The 18,589-nt window shown below is 38.4% G+C and overlaps 1 protein-coding gene across 2 annotated transcripts in view; it reads right to left on the reverse strand.

The window, feature by feature from the left end:
- ASXL1 (ASXL transcriptional regulator 1) overlaps nt 1-18,589 on the reverse strand; it is a 67,166-nt gene that overhangs the window by 5,741 nt on the left and 42,836 nt on the right. The window contains exons 4-11 of one of the 2 annotated variants that reach the window (XM_027867776.1): nt 6,475-6,595; nt 6,299-6,354; nt 5,622-5,715; nt 4,444-4,596; nt 2,240-2,403; nt 2,054-2,150; nt 1,175-1,280; nt 110-743 (exon numbers count right to left, since the gene is read on the reverse strand). In XM_027867776.1, coding sequence (XP_027723577.1) covers nt 110-743; nt 1,175-1,280; nt 2,054-2,150; nt 2,240-2,403; nt 4,444-4,596; nt 5,622-5,715; nt 6,299-6,354; nt 6,475-6,595 — 1,425 coding nt within the window. Of the gene's footprint in view, nt 1-109; nt 744-1,174; nt 1,281-2,053; nt 2,151-2,239; nt 2,404-4,443; nt 4,597-5,621; nt 5,716-6,298; nt 6,397-6,474; nt 6,596-18,589 lie in introns of both variants that reach the window. The other variant, XM_027867775.1, reaches the window with a different exon arrangement.

Consider the following 18,589-nt stretch of genomic DNA (forward strand, 5'->3'; position numbering starts at 1 on the left):
ACCCAAGCGCTTAATTTCCTGCAAATGAGACCCTACAAATCTCATGTCTGTCAAAGTCAACCTGACTAGGAGCACTCAGATGTTAAGTAGCTACTAAATAGCTCCTTACCCGGATGGGCGGGACTTTGGGCTCCTCTTTAGTAGGCTGCGGCTTTTCGGGGTGAACACTTTCAATTGTGTTACGAAAGGACTGACGATCTTCAAGCCGGGGCTTCTTTTCGGGAAAGGAGGAAGCAGATGCCTGCTCAAAGGACTTCCGTTTCTGGTCCTTTGCCTCCTGGTCAGTATTTTCCTGAGGCGAGCTGGGAATTCTGCTGAGAGAAGTGGAGGCTAAGGCCAAGACCTCTGGACTGTTTTGGATCCTGGCAGTCATGGTCACAATTGGTGTCTCTGGAGCGTCTGGTTTTAATTCCGTGGAGGACACATCAGGTAGACATGAACTACTTCCTTCTGTCAAGTCTGCTCCAGCCTTTTCTTCTTTAGAAAGGGAGGAATCTGGCACCACAGGTGTTGTCTCCTTAGTGGCTTCTGTTTGTTCAAGTTCGTGTTTCTTATACAGACTTCTCCTGGCTCTGCATCGAAGGTCTGGCCTAGAGCGTTTCTTGAAGTGGCCGTCTCGTTGACGTGTAGCAGGGCTACGTTGTGGTCGCATTGCTTCCCCTGGAACGCACAAGCCACCCTTGACTTCAGCTTCCTCTTGGCTAGAATTCTGCTGCAGTGACTCTTCTCTGGTCAAACCCAACCTGCAAATGAAAATCATGTAAAGGAAGTTATAGGCCAAAAAAATCTTTTCCATTTTATAATTTGAGCATAGATGGGTCAAATTATCTTAGAAACAGATCACATTATGAAAAATCTTTAGTAGCTCAGAAAGATCAAAAGGCAAATCTCAAGTACCAAGGCAGCAAAAGCCGTCAAAGTGAAAAATCTTCATAGTGTCCATTACAGAAAAACTACATGGACACTGTATAATATATGGTCCCCAAACCGAGGTAGTTCCCATACACTCTAAGCTTTCTTAAGATCAAATCTGTGATGTGAATTAGCCAGCCCACTCAAGTGCTTCATATTACTTGCATGTATATGTGTGTGCGTTTGTATACACATGCCTCTTTAAGATCCAATCTGCCTTCCTTTGAGACAAAATTGTAAGTAAATAACTCCAAGGGCTTACTTTTGTCCATAGTAATCTTCAAAGAATTTTTCTTTCCACTGTTCTACCTTCTTTTCTTTCTCCATTTCCTGTCGTATTCTGACTTGCATCTCATGAGTGAATTCACCTGTAGAGGAACAAAACTCTCCTAATGAGTGGGCTATCATCATCACCACTTGGCTGCTCTCCTGGTACCCAAATGCCTTGAGCCTGCAAAGCCTATGTTCTCAGATGGGTTGAGGTAGGGGGGAACTCCTGTTCTTCATCCCCTCTGTCCTCTGCACCATCTTCCATAGTCTCATCTAGAGAGGAGGTTCAGCTTCACAAATAGCTTCAAGAGAAACTCACTCCTCCCTAGAGAAATCAGTCATTCAACAGCAAGCAGCACATTTTGCCAAATGAAACCAAGAACTTTTTCTCCTCCCCCACAACAATAAATGAAAAGGACCTAATGATCACAGGGAGTCAAAGTGTTTAATTGTTTAAGAAACCAGATTATACTAGGATTTAGAGGTCAGAACTGGTAGGTGTTATTTTCCACAGAACACCACCTACTTTGTATAACTTAAGTCTATTGTTTAACAATGATTGCAATAAGGTGATTACTAATCAGAAAGAGTAAGGATGAGGAGATACAGGAGATATGTACACAAAAGTTACATAACAACATACCAGATAAAACGAGAGAGAATTTTAAACCAAGAGTTGCTAAGCACAATTTTATATCCTTTGTAACACATGAACACTCACCAATACATTTGTATTGTGAATAAAGACTACTGGAAAGTACTGGGATGGAAAAAAATTAATATCTGGACTTTAAATTAAAAGAATATAATACTATGTATGATCCTATAACAAACACATCTCAAGGTACTCAAGATGGTGGCATCTACCCACCATCAGCCAAGCGTTCCCGCCAACTCTGAGCTGCATGGGTGAAAAACTCGTTATTCAGAGCACTGCCGCTGAGTCGCATCAGGCCATCTGTCCCAACCTAGAGGGATCAACACAGAAAAAGATATTTATGAGAGAGAAGAAAAGAGCTTCATACAGAGAGACAAAGGAGGGGTCACTCATCTCTACCTGTCTGTCCACCTCAGGCAGGAGGAAGAGGAGTTGTTGCTGGAAATGTGAAGGAAGGGCATTGAAAGTTCGAGAATTTATCAGGGCACGGAGGTTTGTGTTGACAAGGATAGAACCCGGTGTCTCAAAATCTATTTCCTCCCCTCTGTTGCGCTTCATTTGCCCTGCAACGATTGAAGCAAGAAAGAAAACAAGGTATAGTGTATGTTTCACTTTCTCAAAAGAAAACCATATTTCAACTAAAAAACAGAGAATTTATGTGTTCAGTGCTGAGTAAGCTGCCCAGGGAACTTATCTACATTAGAGATGATCTTTTGCCTTACTAGATCCAATTCAATCCTTTCCAGGTTGCATCTAGGCAGGACAGTTGAATCTGCTCTCCACTAATGCCAAAGATAAAACTATGCCTATGCTCTAGATTGTGTTGAGGTCAACACCACCAAAAAAGGACTCCATTCCACTGGAAAACTAAGCTGGCAGCCAGTCATTAGGTGACAGTCAGTAGACTACCTAGACTGCACTTAACGAGCAAAAGAGAAGTCTAGGAATAAGCCCTACAGTAGGATAACAGCTACAAAGAATCCTACAATAAAACAGACCCAGAGAGGTCAAGCAGCACAATTGGAATTCAAATTCAACTCCTGACTCCAAATCTAATACTCTTCCTAATATATCACACAGCCTCAGAACACAATGTCTATTAGAAGAAATGAAAGTTGTTTTTTTTAAGGCTGAAATTAGACAAGATGCTATGGACATATTTATACCTAAATAAAGATCTACCTCTGAATGAGTCAAAGCACAGAATATTAGAACTAGAAGGGACCTCAGAGAAAATTTAGCTAAACCTCAAGCAAGTCTATAGATGTGGGAAATAAGGTACACAGGGGTGGATTTGTGCAAGACAACCAAGCTAATTAAGAAACAATTCTATGGAAAGCTATGGAGGTGGGGTTGGGGGAGAGTGGGTCATAGATCACAGATAACAACAGTAAAGGGGTTAGGTTAGAATCCCTAGTTAAATAGGGCTCCTGCTCCAACTACTGTGACCCCATTATTACCAGAGTGGTAAAGAAAGGTTGAAGGTAGAGATAGCTTCCTCTAAATGAATCCAATTGAATTTAAGTTCCTTAAGAGCAAAGACTTTTTAAATTTTGGGCTCAGTGTCTGAAACTTAGTAAGTGCTTAATAAATACTTATTGAGAGGCAGTTAGGTGTCTCAGTGGATAGAACCCCAGCCCTGGAGTCAGGAGGACCTGAGTTCAAATCTGACCCCAGACACACAACACTTACTAGATATGTGACTCTGGGCAAGTCACTTAACCCCAACTGCCTCAAGCAAAAAAAAAAAAAAAAAATTAAATAAATACTTGTTGACTGATTCTAAAAGTAACAGTAACTCTTACATAGCTCTACACACATATAGCCTCTTTTATAACCCAATGAGATGGATGGCACAAGTATTATTATTCCCATTTTATAGATGAGAAAGCTAAGGAAGTAATTTTACCATAATTAGCAAATGAAAGAGCCAGAACTGAATGCTAAGTTCAACTAACCCCATGCTGACTCAATCCACCAGCAAAGCAAGACTTTTTTTTAAGTATCTGGACTTGTTTTGAGTGGTGGGGAGAATGTGGCAAGGGGACAACTGTATTCTCATTTCAAACTGTAAGATGTTTTTCTACTCGACATAACCATTGAAAACCAGTAATACCAACACTACCTCACATTTATACAACACTTCCATATATGTTATTCTATTGACTAGGTGGAGAGGAATGGTTGATTAGGTTAAGAAAAAGATAGGCAAATTCAACAAAGAATAAGAACTTTAAAAAAATTGGCAAGCGGTTATTGATGAGGAAAAAAAACCCCTAATGTCAGAATTCTTCACCGAAGGTAGAATGATATAGCAAGAAGATCACTGGACAAGGAGTTAGAAGATCCAGATCCTAATATCAGTTCCGAAAAAAATTTACTGTCTGACCTCTGAGCCTCAGTTTCTTCTTCTATAAGAAATGAGAATGTTGTACTATATAAACTCTAAGGTTTTACCCAGCTCTGACATTATGACTATAACACTGTAGTGAAGGACACGTGGCTTATACGTGTACACAATTAAGACTTGTAAGCTCTTGAAGAAAAATTACACATTAAATGGCTGTATTTTTAGGCAAATAAATCAATCTCTAACAACTTACCTGTTGCTGGTTTCCTAATACCTCGCAAGATCTGGGGAGGGTCACGGGTAATTTCCACCCGATTACGCATGGCAGTGCTGCACAGGGCCAGGGAGCTACTGCTGCTGCTAGATGTGCTGCTGCTCTCTCCATCAGCATGTCGTCCAGAAAATCCTAAAAGCAAATCAGATCACTGGTCAAAATGTATCAAGCAGGAGCTAAAATGTTCTAAAGACTTATCTGTGGCCTTGCTGAATACTTCTTGAGAAAGTGTGACAAAGATGACCACACTACTGTGCTCTTGCTTCTGAGCAGATACTAAAAATGAAAATATCCTTATTTGCGAAATTAAATAAAATTTTAAGGATCAGACTAATTTTGTGTGATGCCTGAGTTTTCAAATACTCTTAGAACTATAAAAGATCCAGGCCATCTACTCTAAATCTTACCTGAAATCGGTAATCCTCTACAACATCCTACCAAGTAGACATCCATCCTCTGCTACAATGCCACCAGAGAAAAGAAACTCATCACCTCCCAAAGCAGCCCATTATACTCTGAAACAGTTCTAGTCACTAAAAAGTTTTTCCTTACAGTGAGATTAAAAATCTTCTTCTCTCTAACCTATTGGTCCTAGTTCTCCCCTCTAGGGACAAGTCTAATACATTTAATCTCTAACTATAGCCCTTTAGCTAGCTGAAGACAGCAATCAATGCCCTGTTAATAATAAGTCTTTTCTTCAGCCTAAAGACTACCAGGTCCTTCAAATGATTTTTACATGGCATGGGTTCAAGTTTCCTCCCCATCCTAAAGCTTGGCAAGGACAAAAATAGATCATAGATTGCTGGATCAGAAACTTAGAACAAGAAGCAAACGGAGGCCATCTAGACCAACTGAAACCTGATAGAATAGTTAAGTGACTTGTCCAATATCACTAAATCATAATGACTACAAATCTAGCAGTTTCCCCACAACATTATGGATAATGTTTAGAAGGACTGTATCCAGCAAGAAATGTGCACAAGGAGCAGCTAGGTGGCACAGTGGATAGAGCACCAGTCCTGGAGTCAGGAGCAAATGAGTTCAAATCCGGACTCAGACACATAACACTCACTAGCTGTGAGACTCTGGGGAAATCACTTAACCCCAATTGCCTCACAAAAAAAAAAAAAGAGAGAGAGAGAGAAACGTGCACATACCTGATGCAGATTCCATGTGTGCTCCATTTACTTTCAGAGGGGTCAGCACAACTCGAGGTAGCATCACCCCAGTCTTTTTCTTAGGTTTGCTTGTCTACATTCCAAAAGAGAAAGAAAAACTACTACTATATATCCCAAAGTATTGTCTCCTCTTTTACTCCCACAGATCCTAAGGGATTTTTCAATCAGAACAACCAGTTTATCATGATTTATTGGAACCAGACACTAAAATTATCTATTCAGGAAAGAATAAAAATACCTGTTCTCTGGTCCATTACCTACATTTCTCTACATACTTCCATAATAATGACCTACATTTATATAGAATTTCTTGGTAAAAAGTGCTTTCCATATATTCTCTCTCCATCTTCCCAACAACCTCTGACATAGGTAGTCTAAATAGTATCCCTTTTTGAAAGATAAGGAAACTGGGACTTGAAGAAATTAAGTGACTTGCCCCAGGCTACACAGCACAAGGTAAAACTAGAATCTGAACCCACATTTTCTAAGTCCAGTGCTCTTTCCACTACATCTACCTGCCTTTTAACATAGTGCTTACAGATCAGTAGATAGAACTTCATTTTGCTTACTTTATAAAGAGTTCCATAATCCTCAATCTATACATTAGGAACTCTGACTTGCAATTCTATATCTCCCCATTCTCCAATCATTCATACCTGTGAAGCAGCTCTGTAAGTCTCCCTGGGAGTAGAGATAGTTCTACCTTGAGACTCTGTAGAACAGGAGGCATTGGAAGAGGTTTCATCAAGAGATACTGGAGAAGAAAAAGTAGAAGTTCAGCCCCTAAAGAAGCTCTTCATAGCTTTATAATAATTTTGCTAAAGGTACTTACCATCATTATCACCACTCACAGTGCTGGCTTCGTTGGATCCACAGCTTTCTACATCTGCTGTATCCTCCAACTCTTCTCCCTCAGGCACAGATGGATTTCTAGACCACTGTAGGGCATCCTTCTATAAAAATCAAACCACAACCAATGTAACCAAAGTCAATTAGCCATCCCTAAGTTCAACAGAAACATTCTAATTCCCAATTTCATATTGCTTCTGGGAGAATTCAGTATGTTAAGATGTGATATGTTTGTAACTGACCTTATTATCAAGTTCTTTAGACATGCACCCTGGATATTATGGGCTTAAACATCATTATAAATAAATATCAGCATGTGAACACTTGATTTTGAGGGGAAAATTTTTTAAATTTTGTTTCTTTTTCCTGTCCTTTTACCCACAATGGAAGGTTTATAATTCATAATTCATTCAAACACCACTGAAGTGCCTGCTACATGCTATAAAGTATGATGCTCGATCTCAGTAAGTTACAGGAATAATTAAGGTCTTTGCCTTCACAGAACTTATAATTTAATATGCGAATATAACTCACAGAAAAACCTACTATAATTATAAAACAACAACTTAGAACAGAATATGAGAAGCAAATCAAGGAAAAGAAAACATTATGGAGAATATTCTATGTTCTTTCAGAATCCTTTTTTCCTGCCACCACTTAAACTATCAGAGTGGAATTAGGTAAGGTATATAAGGCATATGGCTTAATGAACAGTTAGGAAATCTGAATCCAAATTCTAGTTCTAGGCAAATCACTTAACCTCTTTGTGCCCTAGTTTTCTTACATACTACCTTCCCCAAAAGGGAGCTATACAAATGTCAATTATCATTATTAGTTTCTACAGAATCTTTAACCATTATTTTTCAAAATCATGAGTTAATGTAGGATCTACCCTTAATCATGTAAACTTAGCATAAAGGAAAAAAAATTCATTCTTTGAAGATAATCAACAAACTGAGATCTGCCCCTTACAATTAACATTTAAATGTTAATTCCCAATAACTAAATCAAAATTTTCCTCTTTGTTGGATCAACTCAGTGACTAACTTCTCTCATTTCTAAAACCTAACTAGTAATTCCTTAATTCCTCCCCAGACAGTTATGAGCTTTCTTTTCTACTAGTCATCATTTACTGTCAGATCCATTAGTTTAGGGTCCTAGTCAATACCTTAATTTTGCATCTTCCTCAGTGTTGAACAGAGATATCTGAACAGACTAAGGACCTAATAAAAATATGTTGAATACTTCCCTTCTCTCAGATAGAATGCTGTAGAAATTGTCAAATATGGTCGTTATATTAAATGTCTTGGCATAACTGCTTTTCTTTGCTATGAAGGAGAGTTCAGTTGGGAAAGTAGAGAGTGGTATTTCCAGAAATGATTTTTTTAAAATGACACTAATAAAAACATTTTTTTAAAAAGATGTTTTGAACTAATCCTAACTTATTTCTACAAAGTTTAGAAAAGAGTTAACCTAAGTTTCTAAAATCACTAATATTTTCTCTGGTAAAATAAGAGATGAATTTTAAATGAAAACCTCATTTCTTAAAATAAAAAATTATTAGTCTTATCAGATTTATTAGCTTTAAGATACTAGATGGGCAATAAAAGTATTACAGACCTATAAAAGATTTTAAAGGCCTCAAGAATTTTTTATTAACATACTTGCAAGGCTTGTTTATATTTACATCTTACATTCAAGAAGTCTGACTAGTTACAAGAATACCAGCATGTATCAGGAAATACCTACTATGTACAAAACATTGTGGGGTATCAACGCATAGAAAGGACTTGAAATCTAGTCCAGGAAAAGAGTACATTTACACATGAAACAAAAGGAACAGAACAAGACAGCATATGCTAGGTAACTGATATATAAAGTATATGATACAGTAATTCAAGGTAAGGGAAGATCTTTGTGAACTGGCATGGTTAAAGAAAGCCTGACTGGTAAGAAAGGACTTGTTAGTCAACAACAATTTATTAAGCACTTAGTGTTTCAGGCATTTTGCTAAGCACTAAAGATATAAAGAAAAGCAAAAACATGGTCTCTGTTCTCAAGGAGCTCACATTCTAATGGGGGGAAGACAATATGCTAAAAACTAGATACATATTAGATACACACAATGAAAATGGAAGGTAATCTCAGAAGGGAGACACTAGCAGACAGGAGGACTGGGGACAGCATCTTGAAAAGAAGCCAGGTGGTTCCTCCCATTGGTTCTAACTCTTCCTTACAACATCACTAATGTGAAAATATGTTTAATAGGAATGTATATGTAGAGCCTATGTCAGATTGCATACTATCTTGAGGAGGGAGAGGGAGAAAAATTTAAAACTCAAAAGCTTATGCAAGTGATTGTTGATAAATCTAAACAAATTTTTAAAAAATGAAAAAAAAAATAACACACACACACACACACACACACACGCACACAAGAAATAAAAAGAAAAGAAGCCAGGGAAACCAGGAGACAGAAGGAAGAAGTGAATTTCAAGTATGAGGATGAAAAGGTGGAGAATCAGGAAATGGAAAGTCATGCACAAAGAACAGCAAGAAGGATAGTGTTGCTGGATCATGGAGTATGTGGAAGAGACTAAAGTTTAAGAAGATTAGAAAAGTAGAAAAGGACCAGGTTGGAAAGGTTTCAAATATCAAACAAAACCTTTTCTATTTGATCTTGAAAACAAAAGAGGGTCATTGGAGTTTATTGAATAGTATAGTGACAGTGTCAGATCTATACACTAACGTGCAAAGGGACTTGAGGCTATTGCAGTAATTCAGGTGTGAGTTTATTTTATATCCTACAACTCTGGGCTTATAAAACACTAAGTTAGTATGTTCATGTGCTTCTGTATATTATGTACCTAAACTGTTCCACTGATCAACTTCTCCTTCTTACCTAATACCAAATTGTTTTGATGATTACAGTTCTAGAATATAGTTTGAGATCTAATATTGCTAGGCTCCCTTCTTTCCCCCCCACCCCCCTACCCTCCATTCTGTTGATATTCTCAATCTTTTGTTTCTCCAGATTAATTTTGCTATGATTTTTTTTTTCCAGCTTTATAAAGTAATTCTTTGGTGGTCTGATTGGTATAGCACCGAGTACATAAATTAATTTAGGTAACATTGTCATTTTTATTACATTAGCTCAGCCTACCCGCTGGCATTGCCTACACAGCAATTAATATTTCTCCAATTATTTAGATCTGTCCTTGTGTGAAGGAGTGTTTTGTAATTATGTTCACAGAGTCCCTGTGTCCTGGCAGATAGATTCCCAGTTATTTGATACTGTCTGTAATAATTTTAAATGGAATTTCTGTCTATTCCTGCTGAATTTTGTAGATAATATACAGAAATACTGTTGTTTGGATGGTTTATTTTATATCCCGCAACTTTGCTGAAGTTGTTAATTGTTTCAATTAGTTTTTTATTTGACTTTCTAAGGTTATCTAAGTTGACCATCATGTCATCTGCATGTTTCTTCATTGTCTATGCTTATTCTTTCAATGTCTTTTTCTTGTCTTACTACTATAGCTAGGATTTCTAGTATAATATTGAAGCCATCCCATTCATAATTATGATTGCTGTGTGTTCCCTTCCACCCTATTCTCTATTCTCTTATATTTATTTTTTTTAACCCTATCCCATCTTTAAAAGTCTGTTTTGTTTCTAACACTGCCTCCTTTGATCTATTCTCCCCTCTTCATATAGCCCCCTCCTCAGCCCCCTTCTCTCTTACTTCTCTATTTGGTAAGATGAATTTCTGTACATGTGCGTACACATATTCTTCCTTCTCTACTGAACCAGCTCAGATGAGTGATGTTCAAATGTTGCCCACTCCCCCAACTATCCCCTTTATTATAAAACTTTTTCTTGGCTTTCCCAATAATTTGGTTTGGCACATTTTCTAGGTTGTTGTGGAAGAGCTGCGCTGAGAGAGCTAGGCAAAAATGTTTCCTCTCACTCCACCATCTTGATTCCATCTCGCTCGGGACAGTAAACTACATATAAATGATGTGTGATATGGCAACCAAAGAACAAAACAAAACAAAAAAATCTAAATACAATCTTCATTTGCATCAAGAGAATCAAAGTACATTCACAACTGGGAGGTGATAGTCCCATTTATACTCTTAGTCAGACTGAGTAGTACTGTGTTCAGTTCTGGTGCCACATGGAAGGGCAATGATATATCCCAGAGTCTCCCAGAGATCGTGCCATATGGGGTTTAGTTGAAAGGTCTAAAGACAATGTGGAGAAGAGTTGACCCATGAGAGACATGATACTTGTCTTTAAGTATCTGAAGTACAGTCAGGTGGCAAAGGTATTACTTATTTTTCTTGGCCCCTGAGGGCACAGCAGGAGCAAGAGCTAAAAGGTTCATTGAAATAGATTTACACTTGGTAGAAAGAAAAACTTTTCTAACAATTAGTTACCCAAAAATGGAATAGGCTGCCTCGGGAAGCAGTGAGTTCCATTCACAGGAGTTCTTCAAGCAAATCCTGCACAGCCACTTGTCAAACATGTTTTAGAGGGGATTTGTTTTCATGTGCGAGTTGTACCAGGACACCTCTGAAGTCCATTCTTCCTGTAAGGATCTGTGATTATGTGTCTGCTTTTCCTTTTTTTCCCTTAAGATTACTGAACTAACTCATATATCTTGGGAAGCCAAATGTTTTTTAACATTTTAAAAAAGAGAAACATAACTTGATATATTATAGTCATACTAACATAAATAAGACTAATTCCCACCCATCTTAAGTCACACCAGTCTTCTCAAACATGTCTTGGGTTGCAGCTCGGTTTTGTGGATTTTAGTACAAGTTAGAAAGTCTCCAAGGCATGTCTGGTCCGCTGAAAAAATTAGAGGGAACAATTGTTTCCTTAGTGATTATGAAGCCTTGACATAAAATAATATAGACATATTTTACTTAACCAAAGTCAGATTGTGATGCTTCCTTGTAGCATAAAGGTGACTGCAGGTTGTTGAAAGCTGTTCTAGCTAAGCAAGATCAAATTTGGCAGGTCTTACCAAGCAGGACAATCTTTTGAGTAGGAACTTATTTGAAAAACTGCATGTCTGTTATCTAGGGAGAAGCTGAGCTGTATTCAGGAAAGACTGGCTTATCACCAGCAAGGCCCTAAAGTGATTACATTTTGGGCCACAACAGTTCACTAAGATCATTGATCAAATCATAATGGCACTGCGAACCTGCAATCCACTGACCCACCCACACAGATAAAATATAATAATGGATTCTTGAAGTAGCAAAATAATAACATGTTTCTGAGAAAACACTGGGCAAAAATAAACAACCTTATGAGGACACCTCATAATTGGTTGACAACACAGTTGTGTCTGGCTACATAATGTGTTAACAGCATTATGGGAGAAACACTTCTCAGGGCAACATTTAGTAAGGAGATTCCTATAATCCTCCTAGACACACTATGAAGCCTCTGGTACTTCCTGGGTAAAGGAATAACAAGATGACACATATCTCATTCGGTGTTCTTTTTGGGAAAGTACTTTTAAGCCTAAACTTCCCCACTTCTGTTGAAGGTACTACCACCCTTCCAGTCATGATCCTTAACTTCTCCTCTCCCTCAGTCCACACATCCAGTGCATCAACAAGTCCTATCAATTCAGCCTCCATGACACATATCTCATCCATCTCCTACCCACTTACATAGCTAACACACTAGTTCAGGTTCTCATTATCTCTCACCTGGACCATTCTAATAGTTTCCTAACTGGTCTTCCAGATTCAAGTCTCTCTCTACTGTACTCCATCCTCCATATAGCTGCCTAAGTAAAAATCCTACAGCACAGGTCTAACAAAGTCACTCTCATGCTCAAGAAGCTCCAGTGGCTCTGTCTCCTGGACATAACACTAACCTCTCTGTTGGCTTTTAAAACTCTTCACAATCTAGCTCTAGGCTATCCTTTCAGATTTTTTGTATATTACTCTCCAAATACTCTATATTCTAGCCCAAATGGCCTGCCTATTGTTTCTCCACATATAACCGTCTATCTTAAGTCTTTGCACCATTGCAAAAGTGGTCCACCATACTTGGAACACTAACCTTCCTCATCATAGCTTTGTTGAATTTTTCCCTTCCTTCAAAGCCCAGCTCTAGTTGCTCCCTTGAAACTATCTTGAACATGTGCACCTGAAGCAAGTGCACTCTCACTGGAAATTATTTAGTATGCTGTTGCTGTTGTTCAGCTGTTTCACTTATGTCTGACTCTTCATGACCCCATTTGGGGTTTTCTTAGCAAAAATACTACAGTGATTTGCCATTTCCTTCTCCAGTTCATATTACAGATGAGGAAACTGAGGTAAGCAGGGTGAAGTGACTTGCCTAGGGTCACAGGACTAGTAAGTGAAGCTGGATTCGAACTCAGGCCTTTCTGACATCAGGTCCAGCACTCTATCCATTGCACCACCTAACTGCCCATTTAATATATATACTTTGTATTTAACTTTTTTATTGACATGTTATTCCCCTTCCAACAGCATGTAAACAAGCCCCTTGGGGGCAGGGACTATTTGATTTCCGTCTTGGATTTTCCAGTGCCCAGGAGTACTTGCTACCTGAGAGTGCTTAATCAATGAACATGACATAATCACTATTGTTACTGATGATAATTATAATGTATCCACAATTCTGTGAAGCTGGTGAAAAAGATGGTATTATCTCCATTTTATAGACAAGTAAACTGAAGCTCACAGGAATGAGAGAATATTTACAGGGTCACATAGTTTTTTAAGTAGGTGACTACAACTGTTATCCAAATCATCTTACTCTCAAGTCCAGGCATTTCACAGTAAGCCGTGTTGTCTTTCAGTAAAAACAAAGGCTCAGAATTCAATTTTCTAAATTTTACTAAGCCAGGCATATATTTCACGTAAAATGAAATTGCTGGAACTTGAGTATATTTTAATTAAGACTTTTTAAAACTTTGAAAGTAAAAGGTTGCAGAACTGGAATGGTATGTCAGCAAAGGGAAGATTTTTATTCATGTTCATTTTCAGAACCTCTGTATGTACAGAACAAAGACTCTGAGAGCACTGAAAGCTTTCAGGCTCCCAGCTGTAAAAGTATAAAGGCATAAGAGGCCAGACATTCCACCACCACCACCACCTCCTCGCCCCTCCCCCTCCTAGAGAAGTTTGCAGAGCTCAGCACTAACATCAAGTCTAAAGTCAAGAAATAGGTTCAGTGCAGCTAGATGGTGCAGTGGATGGAGCACCCAGCCCTGAAGTTAGGAGGACCTGAGTTCAAATCCGGCCTCAGACCAAACACTTGACACTTACTAGCTGTGTGAACCTGGGCAATTCACTTAACCCCAATTACCTTAAAAAAGAAAAAAAAAGAAATAGGCTGAAAGAATGAATAAACAAAAAAGAACTCAATCATAAAGACCTATTATGACAATAAGGATGCTCAAGATACAAGGACAGAAAAAGGGAATGACTTGAAAAAAATCTACAAGTAAAGCCTCAAAGATAAATGAAGCTTGGACAAAAGTGCAACAAGAATTTTTAGAAGAGTTAAAGAAGGAGCTAAAAAATTATTATTATTTTTTTTTTGGGGGGGGTGAGACAATTGGGGTTAAGTGACTTGCTCAAGGTCACACAGCTAGTATGTGTCAAGTATTTGGTCTGAGGCTGGATTTGAACTCAGGTCCCCCTGACTTCAGGGCCGGTGCTCTATTCACTGAGAGCTAAAAAATTATTTTAAAAATCAAATGATAGCAGTAGAGGAAAAAAAACAGGAAAAGCAGAAAAAAAGATATGAAAAGAGAATTAGCAGTTTGGAAAGAGGTGCAAAATTTTAGTGAAGAAAATAACTTTGAAAATGATTATTCTCAGTGGATAGAGCCCTGGATTCAGGAAGACCTGAGTTCAAATCTGGCCTCAGACACGTGACACTTGCTAGCTATGTGACCCTGAGCAAGTCACTTCACCCCACTGCCTCGCAAAAAAAAATTTAAAAAAAAAATTATTCTCCTAATGGAAGGTAATGACCCCACAAGACATCAAAAAATAATAAAACGAAGTCAGAAGATTGAAAAAATAGAAGAAAACATGAAATGGCATAGGAAAACCAACTGACTTGGAAAACAGATCAAGGAAAGATAATTTAAGAATCACTAGACTACCTGAAAGTCATTAATAAAAAAAGATCCTAGACATCATATTTCAAGAAATCAAAAAATAAAACTACCCAGATATCTCAGAACCAGACGGCAAAGCAGAAAGTGAAAGAAGCCACCAAGCACCTCCAGAAACAAACTCCAAAATAACAACTTCCAGGAATATTATAGCCAAGATCCTGAGCTCCCAATTCAAGGAAAAAATTCTATAAGCAGCCAGAAAGAAAAAATTTAAATATAGCCAGTTCTCCTTTAATGTAAGTGGACTCGTCTGCAGACCACGCCCCCCACCTCCTCTCCTCAAAGATTGTATGGCCGCACCCCCTCTATAGAGGGGCTTTATTGGCTGGAGTGAATGACCCCTGGCATGGGGCTCTACCACCACTGCTGCCTATAAGGAGTTCTGGCTGCTTAAGGTCTTGGAGGGAGTCAAATTTGCACATCGAAAACTGTCTGTAATGAGGAACCACAGTCAGGATCACATAAGACTTAGCAGCCACCACTAAAAGGAAAGGCAGAGCTTGAAACATGAGAAGGAAGAGATCGAGGCTTACAACCAAGAATAACCTACCCAGCAAAACTAAGTATAATCCTACAGGGGGTAAAATGAACCTTTAACAAAATAGAGAACTTCCAAGCATTCATGATAAAAAGACCAGAGCTGAGTAGAAAATCTGACATAAAAAAGGTCAAAAGAAGCAAAGTCAGAAGAAGTCAAGAGAAGCATAAAAAGGTAAACATGAATGAAAAAGCACAAGGGATTAAATAAAGTAAACCATTTACATCCTTACACAGGAAGATAAGTGTAACCTTTCAGAACTTTTTCATCACTAGGTGTCACACAAGGAATCTAATTAGAGAAAGAGCCTAAGCATGTTCATATTGCATTTAGAGGATCTCAATAGAATAGAGAAGAAGAATACACTGGGAAAGGGGGGAAGGGAAAAGAAGTATGGGGAAAATGTTCTCCCATAAATGGGATGCACAGAGTGGAGTTTATATAACTAGGAGAGGGCAGTGTGGGTGAGCAGATGACACTTGAACCTCACTCTAATCTGAACCGGTTAAAGGAAGAATGAATACATACACAGTTGGGCAGAGGAATACATCTTTCCCAAACAGGAAATAAGATCTAATTAAAAGAGATAAGAAGGGAAATCATTTTGCTAAAAGATACCATAGAAAAAGAACTCAAATCAATACCAAACATATCTGTTCCAAATGTCATAAAATCTAAACTTTTAAAAGAAAAGTTAAATGAGCTATAGGAAAAAATAGTGAAACTGTAAAACTGGGGGTCAACTTACCCCCCTCAAACCAAGATAAACTGAATGAAAAAAAAAATAAACAGAAAAGAACTTAAGAACCTGAACAGATTTTTAAGAAAATTTAGATATTTTAGACTTCTGGAGAATACTGAATGAGAAAAAAAAAAGGAGTATACCTAAGTCTCAGCTGTGCATGGCACATTCACAAAAACTGACCATATATTAGGGCTTAAAAAAAAAATCACAAACCAACCTCACAAGCAAATTAATCTCACAGAAATGCAGAAATATTAAATGTATTTTTTCTGACCATAATACAATAAAAATTACATTTAATAAAGGGCTTCTGAAGCAAAAATGAAAAATTAATTGGGAATTAAATTATAACTAAAGAATAGGTACATCAAAGAATATATCATAGAAAACATAAATTCACTAAAGATGATGACAACAATGAGACAACATGTCAAAATTTGTGAGATGCAGCCAAAGCAGTAATTAGAAGTAAATTTACATCTCTAAAATTTTCATCAATAAAAGAAAAAGTAGATCAACAAACTGGACATGCAACTAAAAAAGACTAGAAAGGTGGTGGTGCCAAGATGGGACTTGCCCGAGCTCCCCCCAAAACCCCTCCAAATGCCTTTTAAAAAATGACTCTTAACAAATTCTAGAGCAGCAGAATCAACAAAAAGATGGAGTGAAACAAATTTCCAGCCCAAGACAACCTGGAAGGTCAACAGGAAAGGTCCGCCTCACCAGGGTGAGAGAAGGATGAGGTCTAACACCATCCATGCCAAGACAGCCCTGGCCCCAACAAACCCAGGGTGACTGAATTACTGGCAACATTGATGGTTTCCAGACCTCTCAGCCCACAGATGCCAAAGACAACTTAGAAGGTCAGCGGAAAAGGTCTGCCACACCTGGGTGAAAACGGAGCACCAGCCAGCGCAGGCGTCACAGCAAACCAGGAGCAGGCCTTAGAAGTGACTGAATCAGGGGCAGGTAGGTGATGCAGTGGATAGCGCATCGGCCCTGGAGTCAGGAGGACCTGAATTCAAATCCGGTCTCAGAACAGACACTTGACACTTACTAGCTGTGTGACCCCTGGCAAGTCACTTAACCCTAGTTGCCTCACTAAAAAACAAAATAAAACAAAACAAAACAAAAAAAAGGACGTTAAAAAGAAAAGAAAAAAAAAAAGAAGTGACAATCAGCAGGAGCAGCGGCTGTTTTTGGGGCACTCAGCCCACAGAAGGTAAGGGGGTTGAAATACTCAAAAAGAGATTACAAGGGTCTTTTTGCTAGCACTGAGGCAGAACTCTGTTGCTTTGCCCATACTCAGATCTGGGTCATAGTCCTGGGTGGGAGTCCCAGGGTGAGAAGGAGCACTAGAACACCAGAGTTTGAGGCCACAGTGGAGGAGGAATCCTCCTTACAGTTCCAGGGCAGAAAAGAGTACTTGAGATTGCTCACAGACCAGAGCACAGGCCAGGAGAGTAGTAAACACCTCTTCTTAGATCATACCAACTGGGAAGAATTGAAAACTTACAGGTCCCTAGAAGTATCTCTTAAACAGCTGCACAAAACCCCAGAAGCTTGGGACAGTGCATCTTTCACCCTGCAAAAAGAGTTCTACTTTAGCAAAGAGTTAAGTCAAATAATAAGCTAGGAAAATTAGCAAACAGAAAAAATTCTGACCATAGAAAGTTATGATGCTGACAAGGAAGATCAGAAAACACACTCAGAAGAAGACAACAAAGTCAAAGCTCCTACATCCAAAGCCTCCAAGAAAAATACGAATTGGTCCCAGGTGATGCAAGAGCTCAAAAAGGATTTTGAGAAGCAAGTAAGAGAAGTAGAGGAAAAACTGAGAGTGATGCAAGGAAATCATGAAAAACAAGTCAACAGCTTACTAAAGGAGCCCCCCAAAAAATATTGAAGAAAATAACACCTTAAAAAATAGCCTAGGGGGCAGCTAGGTGGCGCAGTGGATACAGCACCGGCCCTGAAGTCAAGAGGACCGGAGTTCAAATCTGGCCTCAGACCAAACACTTTACACTTACTAGCTGTGTGACCGTGGGCAAGTCACTTAACCCCAATTGCTTAAAAACAAAACAAAACAAACAAACAAAAAAAATAGCCTAACCCAAATGGCAAAAGAGGTCCAAAAAACCAATGAGAAGAATGCCTTAAAAAACAGAACTGGCCAAATGGAAAAGAAAATCCAAAAGCTCACTGAAGAAAATACTTCCTTAAAGATTAGAATGGAGCAATCAGAAGCTAGTGACTGTATGAGAAATCAAGATACTGTAAAACAAAACCAAAAGAATGAAAAAATAGAAAACAATGTGAAATATTTCATTGGAAAAACAACTGACCTAGAAAATAGATCCAGGAGAGATAATTTAAAAATTATTGGACTTTCTGAAAGCCAGGATCAAAAAAAGAGCCTAGACATCATCGTTCAAGAAATTATCGGGACAGCTACGTGGCACAATGGATAAAACACCGGCCCTGGAATCAGGAGGACCCAAGTTCAAATCCGACCTCAGACACATAACACTCACTAGCTGTGTGACTCTGGGCAAGTCACTTAACCCCAATTGCCTAGAAAGAAAGAAAGAAAGAAAGAAAGAAAGAAAGAAAGAAAGAAAGAA

This window comes from Vombatus ursinus, unplaced genomic scaffold, assembly GCF_900497805.2.
Source record: "Vombatus ursinus unplaced genomic scaffold, bare-nosed wombat genome assembly UNPS02014786.1, whole genome shotgun sequence".
Classification (NCBI taxonomy): domain Eukaryota; kingdom Metazoa; phylum Chordata; class Mammalia; order Diprotodontia; family Vombatidae; genus Vombatus; species Vombatus ursinus.